Below are 22,958 nucleotides of genomic sequence, written 5' to 3'. Positions count from 1 at the left end.
CCCTAACCCCCAGCCACCTGTCGACAACCCCCTAACCCCCAGCCACCTGGCAACAACCCCCTAACCCCCAGCCACCTGTCGACAACCCCCTAACGCCCAGCCACCTGTCGACAAGCCCATAACGACCAGCCACCTGTCGACAAGTCCCTAACCCCCAGCCACCTGTCGACAAACCCCTAACCCCCAGCCACCTGGCGACAACCCCCTAACGCCCAGCCACCTGGCAACAACCCCCTAACGCCCAGCCACCTGGCAACAACCCCCTAACCCCCTACACCCCCAGCGACAACCCCCAGCCACCTGTCGACAACCCCCTAACGCCCAGCCACCTGGCGACAACCCCCTAACGCCCAGCCACCTGGCGACAACCCCCTAACGCCCAGCCACCTGGCGACAACCCCCTAACGCCCAGCCACCTGGCGACAACCCCCTAACCCCCAGCCACCTGGCGACAACCCCCTAACCCCCAGCCACCTGGCGACAACCCCCTAACCCCAGCCACCTGGCGACAACCCCCTAACGCCCAGCCACCTGGCGACAACCCCCTAACCCCCAGCCACCTGGCGACAACCCCCTAACCCCCAGCCACCTGGCGACAGCCCCCTAACCCCCAGCCACCTGGCGACAGCCCCCTAACCCCCAGCCACCTGGCGACAACCCCCTAACCCCCAGCCACCTGGCAACAACCCCCTAATCCCCAGCCACCTGGCGACAACCCCCTAACCCCCAGCCACCTGGCGACAACCCCCTAACCCCCAGCCACCTGGCGACAACCCCCTAACGCCCAGCCACCTGGCGACAACCCCCTAACCCCCAGCCACCTGGCGACAACCCCCTAACCCCCAGCCACCTGGCGACAACCCCCTAACGCCCAGCCACCTGGCGACAACCCCCTAACCCCCAGCCACCTGGCAACAACCCCCTAACCCCCTACACCCCCAGCGACAACCCCCAGCCACCTGTCGACAACCCCCTAACCCCCAGCCACCTGGCAACAACCCCCTAACCCCCTACACCCCCAGCAACAACCCCCAGCCACAACCCCCTAAACCCCTAACCCCCAGCCACAACCCCCGACAACCCCCAGCTCCGGCGACAACCCCCTAACCCCCTAACCCCCAGCCACCTGGCGACAACCCCCTAACCCCCAGCCACCTGGCGACAACCCCCTAACCCCCAGCCACCTGGCGACAACCCCCTAACTCCCAGCCACCTGGCGACAACCCCCTAACCCCCAGCCACCTGGCGACAACCCCCTAACCCCCAGCCACCTGTCGACAACCCCCTAACGCCCAGCCACCTGTCGACAAGCCCATAACGACCAGCCACCTGTCGACAAGTCCCTAACCCCCAGCCACCTGTCGACAACCCCCTAACCCCCAGCCACCTGGCGACAACCCCCTAACGCCCAGCCACCTGGCAACAACCCCCTAACCCCCAGCCACCTGTCGACAAACCCCTACCCCCCAGCCACCTGTCGACAAGTCCCTAACCCCCAGCCACCTGGCGACAACCCCCTAACCCCCAGCCACCTGGCGACAACCCCCTAACCCCCAGCCACCTGGCGACAACCCCCTAACCCCCAGCCACCTGGCGACAACCCCCTAACCCCCAGCCACCTGTCGACAACCCCCTAACGCCCAGCCACCTGTCGACAAGCCCATAACGACCAGCCACCTGTCGACAAGTCCCTAACCCCCAGCCACCTGGCGACAACCCCCTAACCCCCAGCCACCTGGCGACAACCCCCTAACCCCCAGCCACCTGGCGACAACCCCCTAACCCCCAGCCACCTGGCAACAACCCCCTAACCCCCAGCCACCTGGCAACAACCCCCTAACGCCCAGCCACCTGGCAACAACCCCCTAACGCCCAGCCACCTGTCGACAAGCTCATAACGACCAGCCACCTGTCGACAAGTCCCTAACCCCCAGCCACCTGTCGACAAACCCCTAACCCCCAGCCACCTGGCAACAACCCCCTAACGGCCAGCCACCTGGCAACAACCCCCTAACGCCCAGCCACCTGGCAACAACCCCCTAACCCCCTACACCCCCAGCGACAACCCCCAGCCACCTGTCGACAACCCCCTAACCCCCTAACGCCCAGCCACCTGGCAACAACCCCCTAACCCCCTACACCCCCAGCGACAACCCCCAGCCACCTGTCGACAACCCCCTAAACCCCTACACCCCCAGCAACAACCCCCAGCCACAACCCCCTAAACCCCTAACCCCCAGCCACAACCCCCGACAACCCCCAGCTCCGGCGACAACCCCCTAACCCCCTAACCCCCAGCCACCTGGCAACAACCCCCTAATCCCCAGCCACCTGGCAACAACCCCCTAACCCCCAGCCACCTGGCGACAACCCCCTAACTCCCAGCCACCTGGCGACAACCCCCTAACCCCCAGCCACCTGGCGACAACCCCCTAACGCCCAGCCACCTGGCGACAACCCCCTAACGCCCAGCCACCTGGCGACAACCCCCTAACGCCCAGCCACCTGTCGACAAGCCCATAACGACCAGCCACCTGTCGACAAGTCCCTAACCCCCAGCCACCTGTCGACAACCCCCTAACCCCCAGCCACCTGGCGACAACCCCCTAACGCCCAGCCACCTGGCGACAACCCCCTAACCCCCAGCCACCTGTCGACAAACCCCTACCCCCCAGCCACCTGTCGACAAGTCCCTAACCCCCAGCCACCTGGCGACAACCCCCTAACCCCCAGCCACCTGGCGACAACCCCCTAACGCCCAGCCACCTGTCGACAACCCCCTAACGCCCAGCCACCTGTCGACAAGCCCATAACGACCAGCCACCTGTCGACAACCCCCTAACCCCCAGCCACCTGGCGACAACCCCCTAACCCCCAGCCACCTGGCGACAACCCCCTAACCCCCAGCCACCTGGCGACAACCCCCTAACCCCCAGCCACCTGGCAACAACCCCCTAACGCCCAGCCACCTGGCAATAACCCCCTAACGCCCAGCCACCTGTCGACAAGCTCATAACGACCAGCCACCTGTCGACAAGTCCCTAACCCCCAGCCACCTGTCGACAAACCCCTAACCCCCAGCCACCTGGCAACAACCCCCTAACGCCCAGCCACCTGGCAACAACCCCCTAACGCCCAGCCACCTGGCAACAACCCCCTAACCCCCTACACCCCCAGCGACAACCCCCAGCCACCTGTCGACAACCCCCTAACCCCCTAACGCCCAGCCACCTGGCGACAACCCCCTAACGCCCAGCCACCTGGCGACAACCCCCTAACGCCCAGCCACCTGGCGACAACCCCCTAACCCCCAGCCACCTGGCGACAACCCCCTAACCCCCAGCCACCTGGCGACAACCCCCTAACCCCCAGCCACCTGGCGACAACCCCCTAACCCCCAGCCACCTGGCAACAACCCCCTAACCCCCAGCCACCTGGCAACAACCCCCTAACGCCCAGCCACCTGGCAACAACCCCCTAACGCCCAGCCACCTGGCAACAACCCCCTAACCCCCAGCCAACAACCCCCTAACCCCCAGCCACCTGGCAACAACCCCCTAACGCCCAGCCAACAACCCCCTAACGCCCAGCCACCTGGCAACAACCCCCTAACGCCCAGCCACCTGGCGACAACCCCCTAACCCCCAGCCACCTGGCGACAACCCCCTAACCCCCAGCCACCTGGCGACAGCCCCCTAACCCCCAGCCACCTGGCGACAGCCCCCTAACCCCCAGCCACCTGGCAACAACCCCCTAACCCCCAGCCACCTGGCAACAACCCCCTAACCCCCAGCCACCTGGCAACAACCCCCTAACCCCCAGCCACCTGGCAACAACCCCCTAACGCCCAGCCACCTGGCAACAACCCCCTAACGCCCAGCCACCTGGCGACAACCCCCTAACCCCCTACACCCCCAGCGACAACCCCCAGCCACCTGTCGACAACCCCCTAAACCCCTACACCCCCAGCGACAACCCCCAGCCACAACCCCCTAAACCCCTAACCCCCAGCCACAACCCCCGACAACCCCCAGCTCCTGGCGACAACCCCCTAACCCCCAGCCACCTGGCAACAACCCCCTAACCCCCAGCCACCTGGCAACAACCCCCTAACCCCCAGCCACCTGGCAACAACCCCCTAACCCCCAGCCACCTGGCAACAACCCCCTAACCCCCTACACCCACAGCGACAACCCCCAGCCACAACCCTCTTTAGGTAAGGGAGAACAGGGCTTTGTTAAATAACTTCACCCTTCAGTAATGTAATCTCTCCTGACCTTTTACTATACTTCTAGAATGTTTGTACTGTTAACCAAATAACACGCTCATTGTTGTATTCTAGAATGTTTCTACTGTTAAGCAAATAACACGCTCATTGTTGTATTCTAGAATGTTTGTAATGTTAACCAAATAACACGCTCATTGTTGTATTCTAGAATGTTTGTACTGTTAACCATATAACACGCTCATTGTTGTATTCTAGAATGTTTGTAATGTTAACCAAATAACACGCTCATTGTTGTATTCTAGAATGTTTGTACTGTTAACCAAATAACACGCTCATTGTTGTATTCTAGAATGTTTGTACTGTTAACCAAATAACACGCTCATTGTTGTATTCTAGAATGTTTGTACTGTTAACCAAATAACACGCTCATTGTTGTATTCTAGAATGTTTGTACTGTTAACCATATAACACGCTCATTGTTGTATTCTAGAATGTTTGTACTGTTAACCAAATAACACGCTCATTGTTGTATTCTAGAATGTTTGTACTGTTAACCAAATAACACGCTCATTGTTGTATTCTAGAATGTTTGTAATGTTAACCAAATAACACGCTCATTGTTGTATTCTAGAATGTTTGTACTGTTAACCAAATAACACGCTCATTGTTGTATTCTAGAATGTTTGTACTGTTAACCAAATAACACGCTCATTGTTGTATTCTAGAATGTTTGTACTGTTAACCAAATAACACGCTCATTGTTGTATTCTAGAATGTTTGTACTGTTAACCAAATAACACACTCATTGTTGTATTCTAGAATGTTTGTACAGTTAACCAAATAACACACTCATTGTTGTATTCTAGAATGTTTGTACTGTTAACCAAATAACACACTCATTGTTGTATTCTAGAATGTTTGTACTGTTAACCAAATAACACGCTCATTGTTATAGTGTTGTCAATGTGTTTCAGTGCCCACATACTGCACTGTAGGACTTACAGGGCAGTGTAGGACTTACAGGGCAGTGTAGGACTTACAGGGCAGTGTAGGACTTACAGGGCACTGTAGGACTTACAGGGCAGTGTAGGACTTACAGGGCAGTGTAGGACTTACAGGGCAGTGTAGGACTTACAGGGCAGTGTAGGACTTACAGGGCAGTGTAGGACTTACAGGGCAGTGTAGGACTTACAGGGCAGTGTAGGACTTACAGGGCAGTGTAGGACTTACAGGGTAGTGTTCGATGATCATGCGGTTCAGTAGCGTGCCCACAGCATAAAAGCAGCCCACGTTCAGTCCTGTTGGTGAGAGAAAGAGCAAGTGAGGCACAGCCAACAGGGACTTTCAGAGAGCTTTCTTAGAGAGCACCCACAGCAGGTTATTGTCACGATCGTTGTATGAGTGAGACCGAGGTGCAGCGTGAGTAGAGTTCCACATATTTTTAATAAACTGGAAACTCACCAAAACAATAAAGCACAAATGAAACGAAGCTATACAAAATAGTGCAGACAGGCAACTAAACATAGTCAAGATCCCACAAACACAAAAGGGAAATGGCTACCTAAATATGATCCCCAATCAGAGACAACGATAAACAGCTGTCTCTGATTGGGAACCATATCAGGCCAACAGACATACAAAAACCCTAGATAACCCACCCTAGTCACTATCACGCCCCAACCAACAGAGATAATAAACAGCTTACTACGGTCAGGGCGTGACAGTTATAGTATTACTCTACTATTACTGTGGACTTCTCACACAGCAGGAGACAGTAAAATCCCTGTTGTCTTTGTTCCAGATGGGCGTGTGTGTTGTCGCTGTATGTTGTAGCACTTCTTCGAGGCCTTGGTGATGTCTATGGCCCAACGTCAGATCCAGAGCGGTAAATTCAAGCTGTCTAGAAAACAACATCTTTCCTCTGCCTCCTTCCACCACACAGTTGAGACTCTGGGTGACGTGAGGCATCCGCATGTTCACCAGAAGTACCAGGACAAATTGGGACACAGCCTGCCATACCAATCACAGTCTGGGTGTGCCACGATTGGATTAGAAACAACAACAACAAAAATGGTGGTTTGATTCATTCAGAAAATTTCCACCTTCAGTTATATGGTAATGTTATTTTGTGGCTATGACGACTGAATGCTACAATAAGCTAAATAAATGTTACAATCCTTTCATTCAAGTGTTTGTGAATTGCCCCCATTTTAACAAACTATATTATTGAGGTTTCTGGTGCTATATAGAAACTATTTGCTAGTCATGGACAAACTGTATGCTGTTCTATTAAATGAAGTAGCTCTGATTGTGGTGTTTATCAGTAAGGTACACAGCAACTAAGGTGAAAGTAACAGTGAGGTACACAGAAACTAAGGTGAAAGTAACAGTGAGGTACACAGAAACTAAGGTGAAAGTAACAGTGAGGTACACAGAAACTAACAGTGGGGTACACAGAAACTAAGGTGAAAGTAACAGTGAGGTACACAGAAACTAAGGTGAAAGTAACAGTAAGGTACACAGAAACTAAGAGTGGGGTACACAGAAACTAAGGTGAAAGTAACAGTGAGGTACACAGAAACTAAGGTGAAAGTAACAGTGAGGTACACAGAAACTAACAGTGAGGTACACAGCAACTAACAGTGAGGTACACAGAAACTAACAGTGAGGTACACAGCAACTAAGGTGAAAGTAACAGTGAGGTACACAGAAACTAAGGTGAAAGTAACAGTGAGGTACACAGAAACTAAGGTGAAAGTAACAGTGAGGTACACAGAAACTAACAGTGAGGTACACAGAAACTAACAGTAAGGTACACAGAAACTAACAGTGAGGTACACAGAAACTAACAGTGAGGTACACAGAAACTAACAGTGAGGTACACAGCAACTAAGGTGAAAGTAACAGTGAGGTACACAGAAACTAAGGTGAAAGTAACAGTGAGGTACACAGAAACTAACAGTGAGGTACACAGAAACTAACAGTAAGGTACACAGAAACTAAGGTGAAAGTAACAGTGAGGTACACAGAAACTAAGGTGAAAGTAACAGTGAGGTACACAGAAACTAAGGTGAAAGTAACAGTAAGGTACACAGAAACTAACAGTGAGGTACACAGAAACTAAGGCGAAAGTAACAGTGAGGTACACAGAAACTAAGGTGAAAGTAACAGTAAGGTACACAGAAACTAACAGTGAGGTACACAGAAACTAACAGTAAGGTACACAAACTAACAGTAAGGTACACAGAAACTAACAGTAAGGTACACATAAACTAACAGTAAGGTACACATAAACTAACAGTAAGGTACACAGAAACTAAGGTGAAAGTAACAGTGAGGTACACAGAAACTAACAGTGAGGTACACAGAAACTAAGGCGAAAGTAACAGTGAGGTACACAGAAACTAAGGTGAAAGTAACAGTAAGGTACACAGAAACTAACAGTGAGGTACACAGAAACTAACAGTAAGGTACACATAAACTAACAGTAAGGTACACAGAAACTAACAGTAAGGTACACAGAAACTAACAGTAAGGTACACAGCAACTAACAGTAAGGTACACAGAAACTAACAGTAAGGTACACATAAACTAACAGTAAGGTACACAGAAACTAACAGTAAGGTACACAGAAACTAACAGTAAGGTACACATAAACTAACAGTAAGGTACACAGAAACTAACAGTAAGGTACACATAAACTAACAGTAAGGTACACAGAAACTAACAGTAAGGTACACAGAAACTAACAGTAAGGTACACATAAACTAACAGTAAGGTACACAGAAACTAACAGTAAGGTACACATAAACTAACAGTAAGGTACACAGAAACTAACAGTAAGGTACACAGCAACTAACAGTAAGGTACACAGAAACTAACAGTAAGGTACACAGCAACTAACAGTAAGGTACACATAAACTAACAGTAAGGTACACATAAACTAACAGTAAGGTACACATAAACTAACAGTGAGGTACACAGCAACTAACAGTAAGGTACACATAAACTAACAGTAAGGTACACAGAAACTAACAGTAAGGTACACAGAAACTAACAGTAAGGTACACAGAAACTAACAGTAAGGTACACATAAACTAACAGTAAGGTACACAGAAACTAACAGTAAGGTACACAGAAACTAACAGTAAGGTACACAGCAACTAACAGTAAGGTACACAGCAACTAACAGTAAGGTACACAGAAACTAACAGTAAGGTACACATAAACTAACAGTAAGGTACACAGAAACTAACAGTAAGGTACACATAAACTAACAGCAAGGTACACATAAACTAACAGTAAGGTACACAGAAACTAAGGTGAAAGTAACAGTGAGGTACACAGAAACTAAGGTGAAAGTAACAGTGAGGTACACAAAAACTAACAGTAAGGTACACAGAAACTAACAGTAAGGTACACATTTTTAGGATGGCCCACATACAGCATAAGTGAAAGTTCCCAGTACATTCTTAATACATATATCCTCTATTATCGATTGTTTTTCAGTAACAAACAGTTGTTCCTACCAGGATAATTTGTCACTTTATAGTTGTTCCTACATAACCAGGATAATTTGTCATTCTTTATAATAGTTGTTCCTACATAACCAGGATAATTCGTAATTCTTTATAATAGTTGTTCCTACATAACGACCAGGATAATTCATTCTTTATAATAGTTGTTAGTCCAGATGTGACCCTACTCTTTCAGCACCGTAAACTACAGTGCTTCCATTAATATATGAGACTGATTAGTAAAAAAAGAAAAGAAAAGAAAAAACATTGTTTTACACGTTGACATGCGACCAATACATTTCCTTGTGGATCTGGGAACAGCCAATCACGTCCTAGCCGGCACAGAGTCCTTTCCCATAGGATAACACATTAATGGTGCACCTGTGATGCAGAGTGGGAAAAATAGGCACATTGCTGAGCGGCAGGTAGCCTAGCAGTTAAACGTGTTGGGCCAGTAACCAAAAGGTTGTTGGTTCGAATCCCTGAGCCAACTAGGTGAAACATCTGTTGATGTGCCCTTGAGCAAGGCACTTAACCCAAATTTCTCCTGGAAGTCACTCTGGATAAGAGTGTCTATTAAATGACAAAAAAAATGTAGTTCACTAGGTAACTGTAGGTCAGGTGGAACAGGTAACACACTGGCAGACAGTTCACAACTGGCATGCCTACTTGAAACATAATACCCGAGACAGCACAGGATGTTTTCACATTGTCCTCCAAAAACTATGATGAATGCATAACCAGGATGGCCCTGGACAGCTCAACTCAACAGTGATACAAGGGGTTAAGTACTGACCGTATGTGAGAATGAGGAGGAGGAAGGGTTTGTTTCGGAGCAGCCTGAGGATGGAGGCGGTGTAGGAGTACTGTTCTGGAGGGATACAGCGAGCTGTGGCCTGGGCCTGGGTAGGAGGGAGCTCCGGACGCTCCTGGAACGCTGAAGAGAGAGACAGATGGAGACATCAGTAACATAGTCAAAAAGAACGTAACGGGATATTTAAGAATTAGAGTGGGTTATACAGAGAAGATGCAGAGCATTGATGCAGAGTGCCTTCACACTTGTACCTGTATACAGGTTGAAAATGGCAGACTGTGACATAGACAAGTGTCTAAATTGGAACGCAGCAGCTGTACAATAACATGCTAAACATGCTGTCGAAACTCAGGATCTGTGCTTCTCAGCTTTAGCTAGTCATGACAACAACATAACAGGCTTTCAAATGATGCCCGCCAAACCCAGATGAAGATTTATAAAAATGGACAGCTTTTGGATTTCATAAACAACGTTAACTGTGTAAAAGCGGCGATGCAGGGTTGTGTTTCAAACAAAACTACAAGTGTGCTTGCTTCAGTTCCTCAACGGCACAGCTAGGAGAGCAAAAAAAGCCCCTTATAGTTGTAGAATATTCTATGAGTCATGAAAGTGCATTGAAATTACTTAGGAACTGTGCACACTTCGAAGAGGCGTGTGGCCACTTGGAAACACCAGTTAGACCTCGCTCTCAAACCCTTGTCCTTTATTGGTATGATGTTGCACCTACTCCAAACGTTCCATGAATATTCTTATCATGTACGAAGCGTATATTCTTTTTTTTTTTTTTTGTCATCACCTTTTTGTCCTGCCATGTTTATGTATTTCCATAATTTTTCCTTCAAGAAACATTTCAAATTTAGCCTTATCCGTATAGGCTAATTCCCACAAGAGTAAGGGATTCAGCTCAGCTTCATATAGCCTCTAGACGGGGCTGCCCAACCCTCTTCCTGGAGATCTACCGTCCTGTGGGTTCAGTCCAACCCCTAATTTAACACACCTGATTCTACTAACTAGCTGCTCAACAAGACCTTAACTAGCTGAATCTGAACTGCTAAAGTAAAGGGTCTGAATACATGTAAATGTGACATCCAGTTTATTTATTTTGTATAAATTTGCAAACATGGTAGACCTCCACAAGTCTGGTTCATCCTTGGAAGCAATTTCCAAACGCCTGAAGGGTGGTGGTTCATCTGTACAAACAATAGTACTTAAGTCTAAACACCATGGGACCACACAGCCATCATACCGCTGTCATGACGTTGGCCAGTGGGTAAGGTTTAAGACCCCCCCATAAATACCTTCCTCCCTTCCCTCTCTCTTGACTCTACAGAGGGACTCTTGAATAGCCTTGGTTAAACATAGAGTCTGGGAACATCAAACAAGTGGAGGGAAAGGAACCATATTCCGGTAATAGAACCAGTTGAAAATATGCGTTGGTACTTAATTAATATGATTTCAGTTCAGTTGTCATCTGAGACATTATGACTGATGACAGGAAGACCTAAACTGTATCTGGGAAAGTCTACACATTATAGATGTCAGATTGACATGGAATTGTTGTGCAATTCAAATGTTTAAATATAACATTTTGTGAAAAGATTAAATGTAATTTTAGCTTCCAAATGAGAGATTTGGGTTTTCATAAGGTTAGGGTTTTGCTCAATCAGTGGCCCGCCCCTGTGAAGAGACATGGGTTAAACTATGAAACACACCCTTCTCCCTCCACTATATAAGCCCTTGACGAACCCGGAGGTTACATTTACATTAGGATGATGGTCCGATGTCAGAAGGATTCAGATAATAACTACAGAACGAAGCCAACCTCAGCGTGAGCTTTGGTTGCGAATGGTATGAACTTTGAACTCTTATTCGCTACAGAAGTGATACCTCCGTTGAGTTAGCAGCGGCCGCTGTAAACGTGGGCTAGGAAAGGACGGACAGAGTATCCCGTCTACCACATGACGACACGTTTCCCGTTCACCAGAGACACTCTTCAAAGGACTCTGTTGGGCAACACGGCCTTCCATCTACCACCAACCTATTGAAGTGCAGCTCAGAGTAAATATTTATTGCATTTTCCTTTTCCAAATGTGCGGTAATTTAGAATGCATAAGATTCTGTATTTACGATAGCGTAGCTGCCTACGGCCCGATAGAGACATCGCTTCTCCCTTTGTTCTTCTGTCTTCCCGCTCTTTCACTCAAACCCCTTTTCTTTGTGTAACCAGCTGTCATATATGTTCCCTCCGCTAGGGACGTTTTCCGTTATGACATAATTTGTATTCATTCTGTGTATATGTAATTCTGTGTGATTAGTTAGGTATTTAGTAAATAAATAAACCCAATTTTGTATTGCTGATTCAACTTGTTAGCCAGGGTTCGTGAAGATAACCAGGAATTTACAACTTTCAGATGAGACTGAAATAAGGTGACGATTAATATTGACTGCTATTGATGTAAAATATTACTAGGTCTTTAAGAGTTTATTCGGAAGATAACTGCTCTATAAATATTATTTCTTCCGTGGTGCCCCGACTTTCTAGTTAATTACATTTACATGATTAGCTCAATCAGGTAATATTAATTACAGAGAAAGGATTTCATAGAATAGCATGTCATATCACTTAATCCGGCACAGCCAAAGACACGGCACCGCTCAGGGGGAAGGAGACGTGTTCTGTCTCCTAGAGATGAACGTACTTTGGTGCGAAAAGTGCAAATCAATCCCAGAACAACAGCAAACGACCTTGTGAAGATGCTGGAGGAAAGAGGTACAGAAGAATATATTGTCACGAACCGGCTCGAAGCCCATAACAAAAAAGGGAGACAACGTGGAGATAAGGAATAACAAAAAATATTTATTAACTAAGGTAAACAATAGTGTGTCTGCATGGAGAGAGTCTCCCAATGAATGTGGAAGAGGTCTATCCTGGGACACACCCGGGCCCAGGTGTTTCCCATGTCGCTGACGACCCTCCCGGCTCTGCCCACTGGCATCCTAATAAGGAAACAAGAGCAAAGAGAGAATATGGCAGAGAGTGGCAGGGTCGTCACACTATATCCACAGTAAAACGAGTCCTATAATCGACAATCTGAAAGGCCTATCAGCAAGGAAGAAGCCACTGCTCCAAAACCTCCATAAAGAAGCCAGACTACAGCTTGCAACTGCATGTGGGGACAAAGATCGTACTTTTTGGAGAAATGTCCTCTGGTCTGATGAAACAAAAATCTAACGGTTTGGCCATAATGACCATCATTATGTTTGTAGGATAAAGAGGGAGGCTTGCAAGCCAAAGAACACCATCCCAACTGTGAAGCACAGGGGTGGCAGCATCATGTTGTGGTGGTGCTTTGTTGCAGGAGGGACTGGTGCACTTCACAAAATAGATGGCATCACAAGCAAGGAAAATGTGGATATATTGAAGCAACATCCCAAGACATGTCAGGAAGTTAAAGCTTGGGTCGCAAATGAGTCTTCCAAATGGACAATGACCCCAAGCATACTTCCAAAGTTGTGGCAAAATGGCTTAAGGACAACAAAGTCAAGAAACTGGAGTGGACATCAAAGCCGTGACCTCAATTCCATAGAAAATGTGTGGGCAGAACTGAAAAAGTGTGTGCGAGCAAGGAGGCCTACAAACCTGACTCAGTTACACCAGCGGTCAGAAGGAATGGGCCAAAATTCACCCAACTTATTGTGGGAAGCTTGTGGAAGGCTACTCGAAACATTGGACCCAAGTTAAACAATTTAAAAAGGCAATGCTACCAAATACTAATTGAGTGTATGTAAACTTCTGACCCACTGGGAATGTGATGAAAGAAATAAAAGCATTCTCTACTATTATTCTGACATTTCACATTCTTAAAATAAAAAGTGGCGATCCTAACTGACCTAAGACAGGGAATTTTTACTAGGATTAAAATGTCAGGAAAAAACGGAGTTTAAATGTATTTGGATAAGGTGTATGTAAACTTCCGACTTAAACTGTAGATGTGTATAGGGGTAAGGTGACAGGGATACTGGAGTGATGGAGGTAGATATGTATAGTGATGGAGGTAGATGTGTATAGGGGTCAGGTGACTAGGCATCAGGATAGAAGATAAACAGAGTAGCAGCAGTTTGAATAGGAGTGGGTGTGTAGAGTCAGTATAAATGCATATTATGTGTGAGTGATCAAATGATAGTGTGTGTGTGTCACCACTGCTCCCATAGGAGATACAATTCATTCAGAAAGTATTCACACCCCTCTACTTTATCCAAATTGTTGTGTTAGCCTGCATTTAAAATGTGTCACTGTCCCACGTTACAATACCCCATAATGTCAAAGTGGAAACATGAGGCCAATGGTGACTTTAAAACAGCCCGGGACCTAATTGACAGAGTTAACAGAAGGAAGCCTGTACAGAATAAAAATTATTCCAAAACATGCATCCTATTTGCAACAAGGCACTAAAGTAATAATGCAAAAAAAATGACATTTCTGTCCTGAATACAAAGCATTATGTTTGGGGCAAATCCAATACTTTACTGAGTACCACTCTCCATCTTTTCAAGCATAAATGGTGGCTGCATCATGTTATGGGTACGCTTGTAATTGTTAAGGACGGAATGGAGCGAAGCACTGGCAAAATCATAGAGGAAAACCTGGTTGTCTGCCTTCCACAAGACACTTGGAGATGAATTCCCCTTTCAGCAGGACAATAACCTAAACACAAGGCCAAGTTAGTTTTGACTTAAATCTGCTTGAAAATATATGACAAGACTTGAAGATGGTTGTCTAGCAATGATAAACCACAAATGACAGAGCATGAATACTTTTTTTAAAGAATGGGCAAATACTGTACAATCCAGGTGTGCAAAGCTCTTAGAGCCATCATCTCTGCCAAAGGTGATTCTAACATGTATTGACTCAGGGGTATGCATACTTATGTAAATGAGATCTGTATTTAATTTTCAATACATTTGTTTGTATTTTTTTATATCACTTTGTCATTATGGAGTATTGTGGGAAATCTATTTCATCCATTTTGAATTCAGGCTGTAACAACAAAACGGAGTAAGTCAAGGGGTATGAATACTTTCTGTAGGTCAAACAAGTCCAGTTCACTACTCCTGTCAACAGGTGTTTAACTATGAAGATACAAAGTCTACAAAGACCGTCGCTAGGGGCTATTTCTATAGTGTGCAGGCCACAAGGACGTTCATTTTGGGCTCCTGAGTGGCGCAGCGGTCTAAGGCACAGCATCTCAGTGCAAGAGGCGTCACTACAGTCCCTGGTTCGAATCCAGGCTGGATCACATCCGGCCGTGATTGGGAGTCCCATAGGGCGGGGCACAACTGGCCCAACGTTTAACCGGGTTTGGCCGGTGTAGGCCCTCATTGTAATTAAAAATGTGTTCTTAACTGACTTGTCTAGTTAAACAAAACGTTACATTGATTATTTTTTTATTTTTAAATCATGGCTTTCAAGGGTCTAAAAGACACAGAGCAACAGTAACAAATACATGTCTGTGTCCAGAATGGCCCCCTAATTACCCATGGGCCCAGGGCAAAAGAAGTGCACTATACAGTGAATAACGTGCCATGTCGGACTCTGCCTTAGTCGCCGACCCAAAGGAATGTCGACTGTGGAATCCTGACTGACGTGCCTCAAGCTGACTTTCTCTTGACAGAGCAGGCTTTCAGCGAGGAGTCTGGGGGTGAAGAAATGCTGCAGATGTCTTTGTGGTTCTTATCTCGGAGTTAGTCCTCCCTGGGGGGTCTCAACCAGCAGGGGTTATCAGTGAACTAGTCCTCCCTGGGGGGTCTCAACCAGCAGGGGGTTATCAGTGAACTAGCCCTCCCTGGGGGGTCTCAACCAGCAGGGGTTATCAGTGAACTAGCCCTCCCTGGGGCGTCTCAACCAGCAGGGGTTATCAGTGAACTAGCCCTCCCTGGGGGGTCTCAACCAGCAGGGGTTATCAGTGAACTAGCCCTCCCTGGGGGGTCTCAACCAGCAGGGGTTATCAGTGTACTAGCCCTCCCTGGGGGGTCTCAACCAGCAGGGGTTATCAGTGAACTAGCCCTCCCTGGGGGGTCTCAACCAGCAGGGGTTATCAGTGTACTAGCCCTCCCTGGGGGGTCTCAACCAGCAGGGGTTATCAGTGAACTAGTCCTCCCTGGGGGGTCTCAACCAGCAGGGGTTATCAGTGAACTAGCCCTCCCTGGGGGGTCTCAACCAGCAGGGGTTATCAGTGAACTAGCCCTCCCTGGGGGGTCTCAACCAGCAGGGGTTATCAGTGAACTAGCCCTCCCTGGGGGGTCTCAACCAGCAGGGGTTATCAGTGTTCTAGCCCTCCCTGGGGGGTCTCAACCAGCAGGGGTTATCAGTGTACTAGCCCTCCCTGGGGGGTCTCAACCAGCAGGGGTTATCAGTGTACTAGCCCTCCCTGGGGGGTCTCAACCAGCAGGGGTTATCAGTGAACTAGCCCTCCCTGGGGGGTCTCAACCAGCAGGGGTTATCAGTGTACTAGCCCTCCCTGGGGGGTCTCAACCAGCAGGGGTTATCAGTGAACTAGCCCTCCCTGGGGGGTCTCAACCAGCAGGGGTTATCAGTGTACTAGCCCTCCCTGGGGGGTCTCAACCAGCAGGGGTTATCAGTGTACTAGCCCTCCCTGGGGGGTCTCAACCAGCAGGGGTTATCAGTGAACTAGCCCTCCCTGGGGGGGGGTCTCAACCAGCAGGGGTTATCAGTGAACTAGCCCTCCCTGGGGGGGGGGTCTCAACCAGCAGGGGTTATCAGTGAACTAGCCCTCCCTGGGGGGGGGTCTCAACCAGCAGGGGTTATCAGTGAACTAGCCCTCCCTGGGGGGTCTCAACCAGCAGGGGTTATCAGTGTACTAGCCCTCCCTGGGGGGGGTCTCAACCAGCAGGGGTTATCAGTGAACTAGCCCTCCCTGGGGGGTCTCAACCAGCAGGGGTTATCAGTGAACTAGCCCTCCCTGGGGGGTCTCAACCAGCAGGGGTTATCAGTGAACTAGCCCTCCCTGGGGGGTCTCAACCAGCAGGGGTTATCAGTGTACTAGCCCTCCCTGGGGGGTCTCAACCAGCAGGGGTTATCAGTGTACTAGCCCTCCCTGGGGGGGTCTCAACCAGCAGGGGTTATCAGTGTACTAGCCCTCCCTGGGGGGTCTCAACCAGCAGGGGTTATCAGTGAACTAGCCCTCCCTGGGGGGTCTCAACCAGCAGGGGTTATCAGTGAACTAGCCCTCCCTGGGGGGTCTCAACCAGCAGGGGTTATCAGTGAACTAGCCCTCCCTGGGGGGTCTCAACCAGCAGGGGTTATCAGTGTACTAGCCCTCCCTGGGGGGTCTCAACCAGCAGGGGTTATCAGTGTACTAGCCCTCCCTGGGGGGGTCTCAACCAGCAGGGGTTATCAGTGTACTAGCCCTCCCTGGGGGGTCTCAACCAGCAGGGGTTATCAGTGAACTAGCCCTCCCTGGGGGGTCTCAACCAGCAGGGGTTATCAGTGAACTAGCCCTCCCTGGGGGGTCTCAACCAGCAGGGGTTATCAGTGAACTAGCCCTCCCTGGGGGGTCTCAACCAGCAGGGGTTATCAGTGAACTAGCCCTCCCTGGGGGGTCTCAACCAGCAGGGGTTATCAGTGAACTAGCCCTCCCTGGGGGGTCTCAACCAGCAGGGGTTATCAGTGTACTAGCCCTCCCTGGGGGGTCTCAACCAGCAGGGGTTATCAGTGAACTAGCCCTCCCTGGGGGGTCTCAACCAGCAGGGGTTATCAGTGAACTAGCCCTCCCTGGGGGGTCTCAACCAGCAGGGGTTATCAGTGAACTAGCCCTCCCTGGGGGGTCTCAACCAGCAGGGGTTATCAGTGAACTAGCCCTCCCTGGGGGGTCTCAACCAGCAGGGGTTATCAGTGAACTAGCCCTCCCTGGGGGGTCTCAACCAGCAGGGGTTATCAGTGAACTAGCCCTCCCTGGGGGGTCTCAACCAGCAGGGGTTATCAGTGAACTAGCCCTCCCTGGGGGGTCTCAACCAGCAGGGGTTATCAGTGAACTAGCCCTCCCTGGGGGGTCTCAACCAGCAGGGGTTATCAGTGAACTAGCCCTCCCTGGGGGGTCTCAACCAGCAGGGGTTATCAGTGAACTAGCCCTCCCTGGGGGGTCTCAACCAGCAGGGGTTATCAGTGAACTAGCCCTCCCTGGGGGGTCTCAACCAGCAGGGGTTATCAGTGAACTAGCCCTCCCTGGGGGGTCTCAACCAGCAGGGGTTATCAGTGAACTAGCCCTCCCTGGGGGGTCTCAACCAGCAGGGGTTATCAGTGAACTAGCCCTCCCTGGGGGGTCTCAACCAGCAGGGGTTATCAGTGTTCTAGCCCTCCCTGGGGGGTCTCAACCAGCAGGGGTTATCAGTGTTCTAGCCCTCCCTGGGGGGTCTCAACCAGCAGGGGTTATCAGTGTACTAGCCCTCTCTGGGGGGTCTCAACCAGCAGGGGTTATCAGTGTACTAGCCCTCCCTGGGGGGTCTCAACCAGCAGGGGTTATCAGTGAACTAGCCCTCCCCAGCACGAGTCTACTCCAACTAAGTACTCTAACCTAGACTGTACTCACTGAACTGGAACCCACAGCTACACAGACCCAAGACACACTCTCAATGCAACACACTGGCTGCTGAGACCCATCTGTGTGTGTACACCTTCCCTGGAGACAGCTGTCTACAGGATAATCAGAAAGTTGAAGGTCTTGGCGCCGTCTCTCTAGGAATGGGTCAATAACACCTCAACTTACCTCAGACCCAAGACCCTCACTAACCACAGACCCTCACTAACCACAGACCCAAGACCCTCACTAACCCCAGACCCTCACTAACCCCAGACCCAAGACCCTCACTAACCCCAGACCCTCACTAACCCCAGACCCTCACTAACCCCAGACCCTCACTAACCCCAGACCCTCACTAACCCCAGACCCTCACTAACCCCAGACCCTCACTAACCCCAGACCCTCACTAACCCCAGACCCCCACTAACCCCAGACCCTCACTAACCCCAGACCCTCACTAACCCCAGACCCTCACTAACCCCAGACCCTAAAGGCCCTATGATAGACTAGTGTCCTGTCCAGTGTTCTTGTACATCAAACAGAAACAGGAAATAGGGGATGTTCTAACTTGGACAAGGCTACTTACAAGACATTGAAACTAAAAGGCTTGTTGGAGAGGAATCACACCATCTTAGAAATGGCCTCCCGAGTGCTGCAGCGGTCTAAGGCACTGCATCTCAGTGCTTGCGGCATCACTACAGTCCCTGGTTCGAATCCAGGTTGTATCACAACCGGTCGTGATTGGGAGTCCCATAGGGTGGCGCACAATTGGCCCAGCGTCATCCGGGTTTGGCCGGCATTGTAAATAAGAATTTGTTCTTAACTGACTTGCCGAGTTAAATAAAATAGACTTACCCAGAAAGACTGAGCTGTAATCACTGTCGAAAAGGTGATTCTAACATGTACTGACTCAAGGGTGTAAATACTTATGTAAATTAGATATTTCTGTATTTAATTTTATTACATTTGTTTGTATTTTTAAATCACTGTCATTATTATTAAATTAATAATAATGACTAAGTACTCAGCCAGCAAGCATACACAGTACTGTATGAATCGATGTACTTAAAACCCTGACAAAGCCCGGAAAATGTGATGCATTTTACGCATCAACATATTATTACACTCTTCCAGATAAACATAACTGACCTTCATCCATTTAGAGAGAGAGATTCATAGACCTAGAGGCCATTGTCTGAACAAGCAAATATTGGAAGGTTTTTAAATGGGTTTTGCCTCAGTCTTGTAATTGGTTCTTTCAAAACTTATAGGACAAACAAGTACATCTTACCATTCCTGTCAGGCTATTAATCTTCAGCTAGCTGACAAAAAAAAAAATAGTCTTTCAAGGATTAAAAAAAAAAAAAGACAAAAAAAATTAATCTCAGACCCAAAAGGAATGTCAACTGTGGAATCATGACTGTTACATGACTTGCATAAAGCTGACTTTCAGACTGGAGTCAGGGGGCAGATATCTTTGTGTACAGATGTCTCTGTTCTTAGCTCTAATCTATAATCTTCCCTGGGGTGTCTCAACCAGCAGGAGTGTACTCTTTGCTAAGTACTGTCAACTAAAAAAAAAAGAAATTTCAGTCCTCACTGAACAGGCACCCCGAGGTACACTCAAACTCAAGACACTGAAGGCCCTACGATAGACTAGCATCCAGGGAGTGTACTTGTACACGCTATAGGAGATAGGCTTCCTGCCCTGTGTACCATTCCGGCTTGTACAAGGCTACTTATAAGACATTGAAACTCGTTGGAGTGTAATGAAGCTGTTCTAGATATACACAGTTCCCTAGTACTCAGCTACTGTAGTATCCATGTAAAGTACTGAGAGTCAAATGTACTGAAAACCATGGCAAGGTAAATGCTACATTCAGGCTAATATTCACATCTTAAAACTCATTGTTGTCCTCTTCCAGATTCACACACACACACACACACATATAAAACACCTGAAACATGCCTGTCAACGATTTCTGTCCTCTTTCATCCATTGAGAGACACAGCATGAATCTAGACAGCCGTCTCTGCCGTTACACAACATTCTCCAGCTAGACAGCCGTCTCTGCCGTTACACAACATTCTCCAGCTAGACAGCCGTCTCTGCCGTTACACAACATTCTCCAGCTAGACAGCCGTCTCTGCCGTTACACAACATTCCAGCTAGACAACCGTCTCTGCCGTTACACAGTCTCCAGCTAGACAACCGTCTCTGCCGTTACACAACAGTCTCCAGCTAGACAACAGTCTCTGCCGTTACGCAACAGTCTCCAGCTAGACAACCGTCTCTGCCGTTACACAACCGTCTCTGCCGTTACACAACAGTCTCCAGCTAGACAACCGTCTCTGCCGTTACACAACAGTCTCCAGCTAGACAACCGTCTCTGCCGTTACACAACAGTCTCCAGCTAGACAACCGTCTCTGCCGTTACACAACAGTCTCCAGCTAGACAACCGTCTCTGCCGTTACACAACAGTCTCCAGCTAGACAACCGTCTCTGCCGTTACACAACAGTCTCCAGCTAGACAACCGTCTCTGCCGTTACACAACAGTCTCCAGCTAGACAACCGTCTCTGCCGTTACACAACAGTCTCCAGCTAGACAACCGTCTCTGCCGTTACACAACAGTCTCCAGCTAGACAACCGTCTCTGCCGTTACACAACATTCCAGCTAGACAACCGTCTCTGCCGTTACACAACATTCCAGCTAGACAACCGTCTCTGCCGTTACACAACATTCCAGCTAGATAACAGTCTGTCGCACAAGATTCCGCACCTGGCACACATTTTGCAGGGCATAACTCAGGCTCCCAGATGGCCCAGACAGACAGAGACAGACAGACAGGGCATCTAGCAACCAGACAGGCTCTAGTGACCAGTAAATATTCACTAGGTAGCGCAAAACAAGAACCCAAAAAAGGCAGCAGAGCCTTGCTCAGACAGCATTAACCCTCAGTCCAATATATCCTCTCTGTGCAGACTACCTGCAGGCTACATCCTCCTTTATCATCAGATCCTTTATATAGCACTTCACCAGCAAGACAGTATCCGAGTCCCAATCAGCACCCTATTCTCTATATAGTACACTACATTGGACCAGGGCCCACAGTGAACTAGGTATGGAATAGGGTGTAATTTGGGACAAAAGACTGTAACAGCTATGGAGTGAAATCAGGTCATATGAAAATAAACCTCAGAATGAGTAGGCTTAAATTGCACAACGTTAGCTGAACAGGTCATAGTGCAACCTGTATGTAGGTTACAGTGATAATGGTTTGTGATGGGGGGGGGGGGGGGGGGGGAGCTATATTTTGCAATATTATATAGATATGTTGACACCAAGTATCGACTAGTAAAAAATATTTTTGATTCATACAACGTTTTGCTAAGTAGCATTAGCTAGCGCTAGTCGGCTGTACCTGCACCAAAACTCTGTCTATCCTATAGCTTGTTCTCCATCTTCTTTTGAAATACAGAGACATGTTTTCAGCGTTTTAGCTTCCATGACTGATCAAAACAAAACTCTCATGCTCTCTCGTCTCTGCAGCAGACATGCCGTGAACAATTTGGACCGTCAAATCCCAATAAAATAGCAGTAGTAAATCTCAATAGATAAAGAATCGTGAGAGTAGCAGTAATATTGTGAGGTCCCCTGGCAATTCCCAGGCCTAGTCAGTGGATTACTAGTATCACAGCGCTGCACTACCGTAGGTTACAAGGTCGCTGTTCGTTCAAGTAGCTGGTTATCCAACGTCTGCATCTAGAAAGTAGAGATATCCCCACGTCAGATTTAAGTGGAATTTCCACCGCTTTTCATATTCATCTCCATAACCAGATCAGAGTCTACATGTTCACATAACGTTCCTGATCTTGCCCTTTAATTCAGATCTATTGATAATCACCAGTGCCTCATTGGAATAGGGCCTACAGGAAGTGAGTGTAGATCCATGCCTGTCACTACATGTACACCTGTGGGCTACATAGTGCATTATAATAAGTGTATAATAGTTACCCATGACGACCAGTATGAAGAGCAGCGTAGCAACTCCTGCTGTGATGTAGAACATGATACTGATGTCATAGGCCAGCTGATCCATGTCCTCACCGTTAGGCACCAGGATGGGAGGGACCAGGAACCCAATGGCTATACCCAACTGGAAGAGAAGACAGACAGTACAGCTTTAGCAGAAAACACAAACGTGTATAGTGAATATGCATGTTGGAGACAGACAAAATTTGGCAGACAGCTTTTCATTCAATCTAGTTACAGTAGCACTACACCAGTGTAAAATTAACCTGGCTCAAACGTGATACTTCACAGTGCATGTTGGTCCATCCCTTCCAAAAATGTCCAGAAGTGACGTCTAGTTTTTGAAAAGCCACAAAGTGATGTAACCATAGAGACTCTATATGACCAACACATACTGTACACGTTGAGCGATTAGGCCTGGCTCGCAGTCTGCGTTCCAATTCATCCCAAATGGTCTTCGATGGAGTTGAGGTCAGGTCTCTGTCCAGGCCAGTCAAGTTCTTCTACACTGATCCTGACAAACCATTTCTGTATGGACCTCGCTTTGTGCACGGGGGCATTGTCATGCTGAAACAGGAAAGGGCCTTACCCAAACTGTTGCCACAAAGTTGGAAGCACAGAATCGTCTTGAATATCATTCTATGCTGTAGTGGTAAGATTTCCCTTCACGGGAACTAAGGGGCCTAGCCTGAACCATGCAGCTAGTGTTCTCCTGGCATCCGACAAAACCAAATTCGTCCATCGGACTGACAGATGGTAAAGCGT

The 22,958-nt window shown here is 48.6% G+C and overlaps 1 protein-coding gene across 3 annotated transcripts in view; it reads right to left on the bottom strand.

The window, feature by feature from the left end:
* Positions 1 to 22,958, bottom strand: part of LOC120019208 (feline leukemia virus subgroup C receptor-related protein 2-like) — a 57,959-nt gene that overhangs the window by 22,808 nt on the left and 12,193 nt on the right. For all 3 annotated transcript variants that reach the window (XR_005472302.1, XM_038962527.1, XM_038962526.1), the window contains exons 2-4: positions 22,176 to 22,317; positions 9,542 to 9,682; positions 5,459 to 5,526 (exon numbers count right to left, since the gene is read on the bottom strand). Coding sequence is in view for 2 of the 3 variants with exons in the window: in XM_038962527.1 (XP_038818455.1) it covers positions 5,459 to 5,526; positions 9,542 to 9,682; positions 22,176 to 22,317 (351 nt within the window). In the remaining variant the exon portion in view is untranslated. The remainder of the gene's footprint in view (positions 1 to 5,458; positions 5,527 to 9,541; positions 9,683 to 22,175; positions 22,318 to 22,958) is intronic.

The sequence above is a fragment of the Salvelinus namaycush genome, chromosome 24, assembly GCF_016432855.1.
Source record: "Salvelinus namaycush isolate Seneca chromosome 24, SaNama_1.0, whole genome shotgun sequence".
In the NCBI taxonomy this organism is placed as follows: Eukaryota; Metazoa; Chordata; class Actinopteri; order Salmoniformes; family Salmonidae; genus Salvelinus; species Salvelinus namaycush.
Note: the sequence above shows the minus strand (reverse complement) of the source record. Positions and strands in the feature narration are given on the sequence as shown.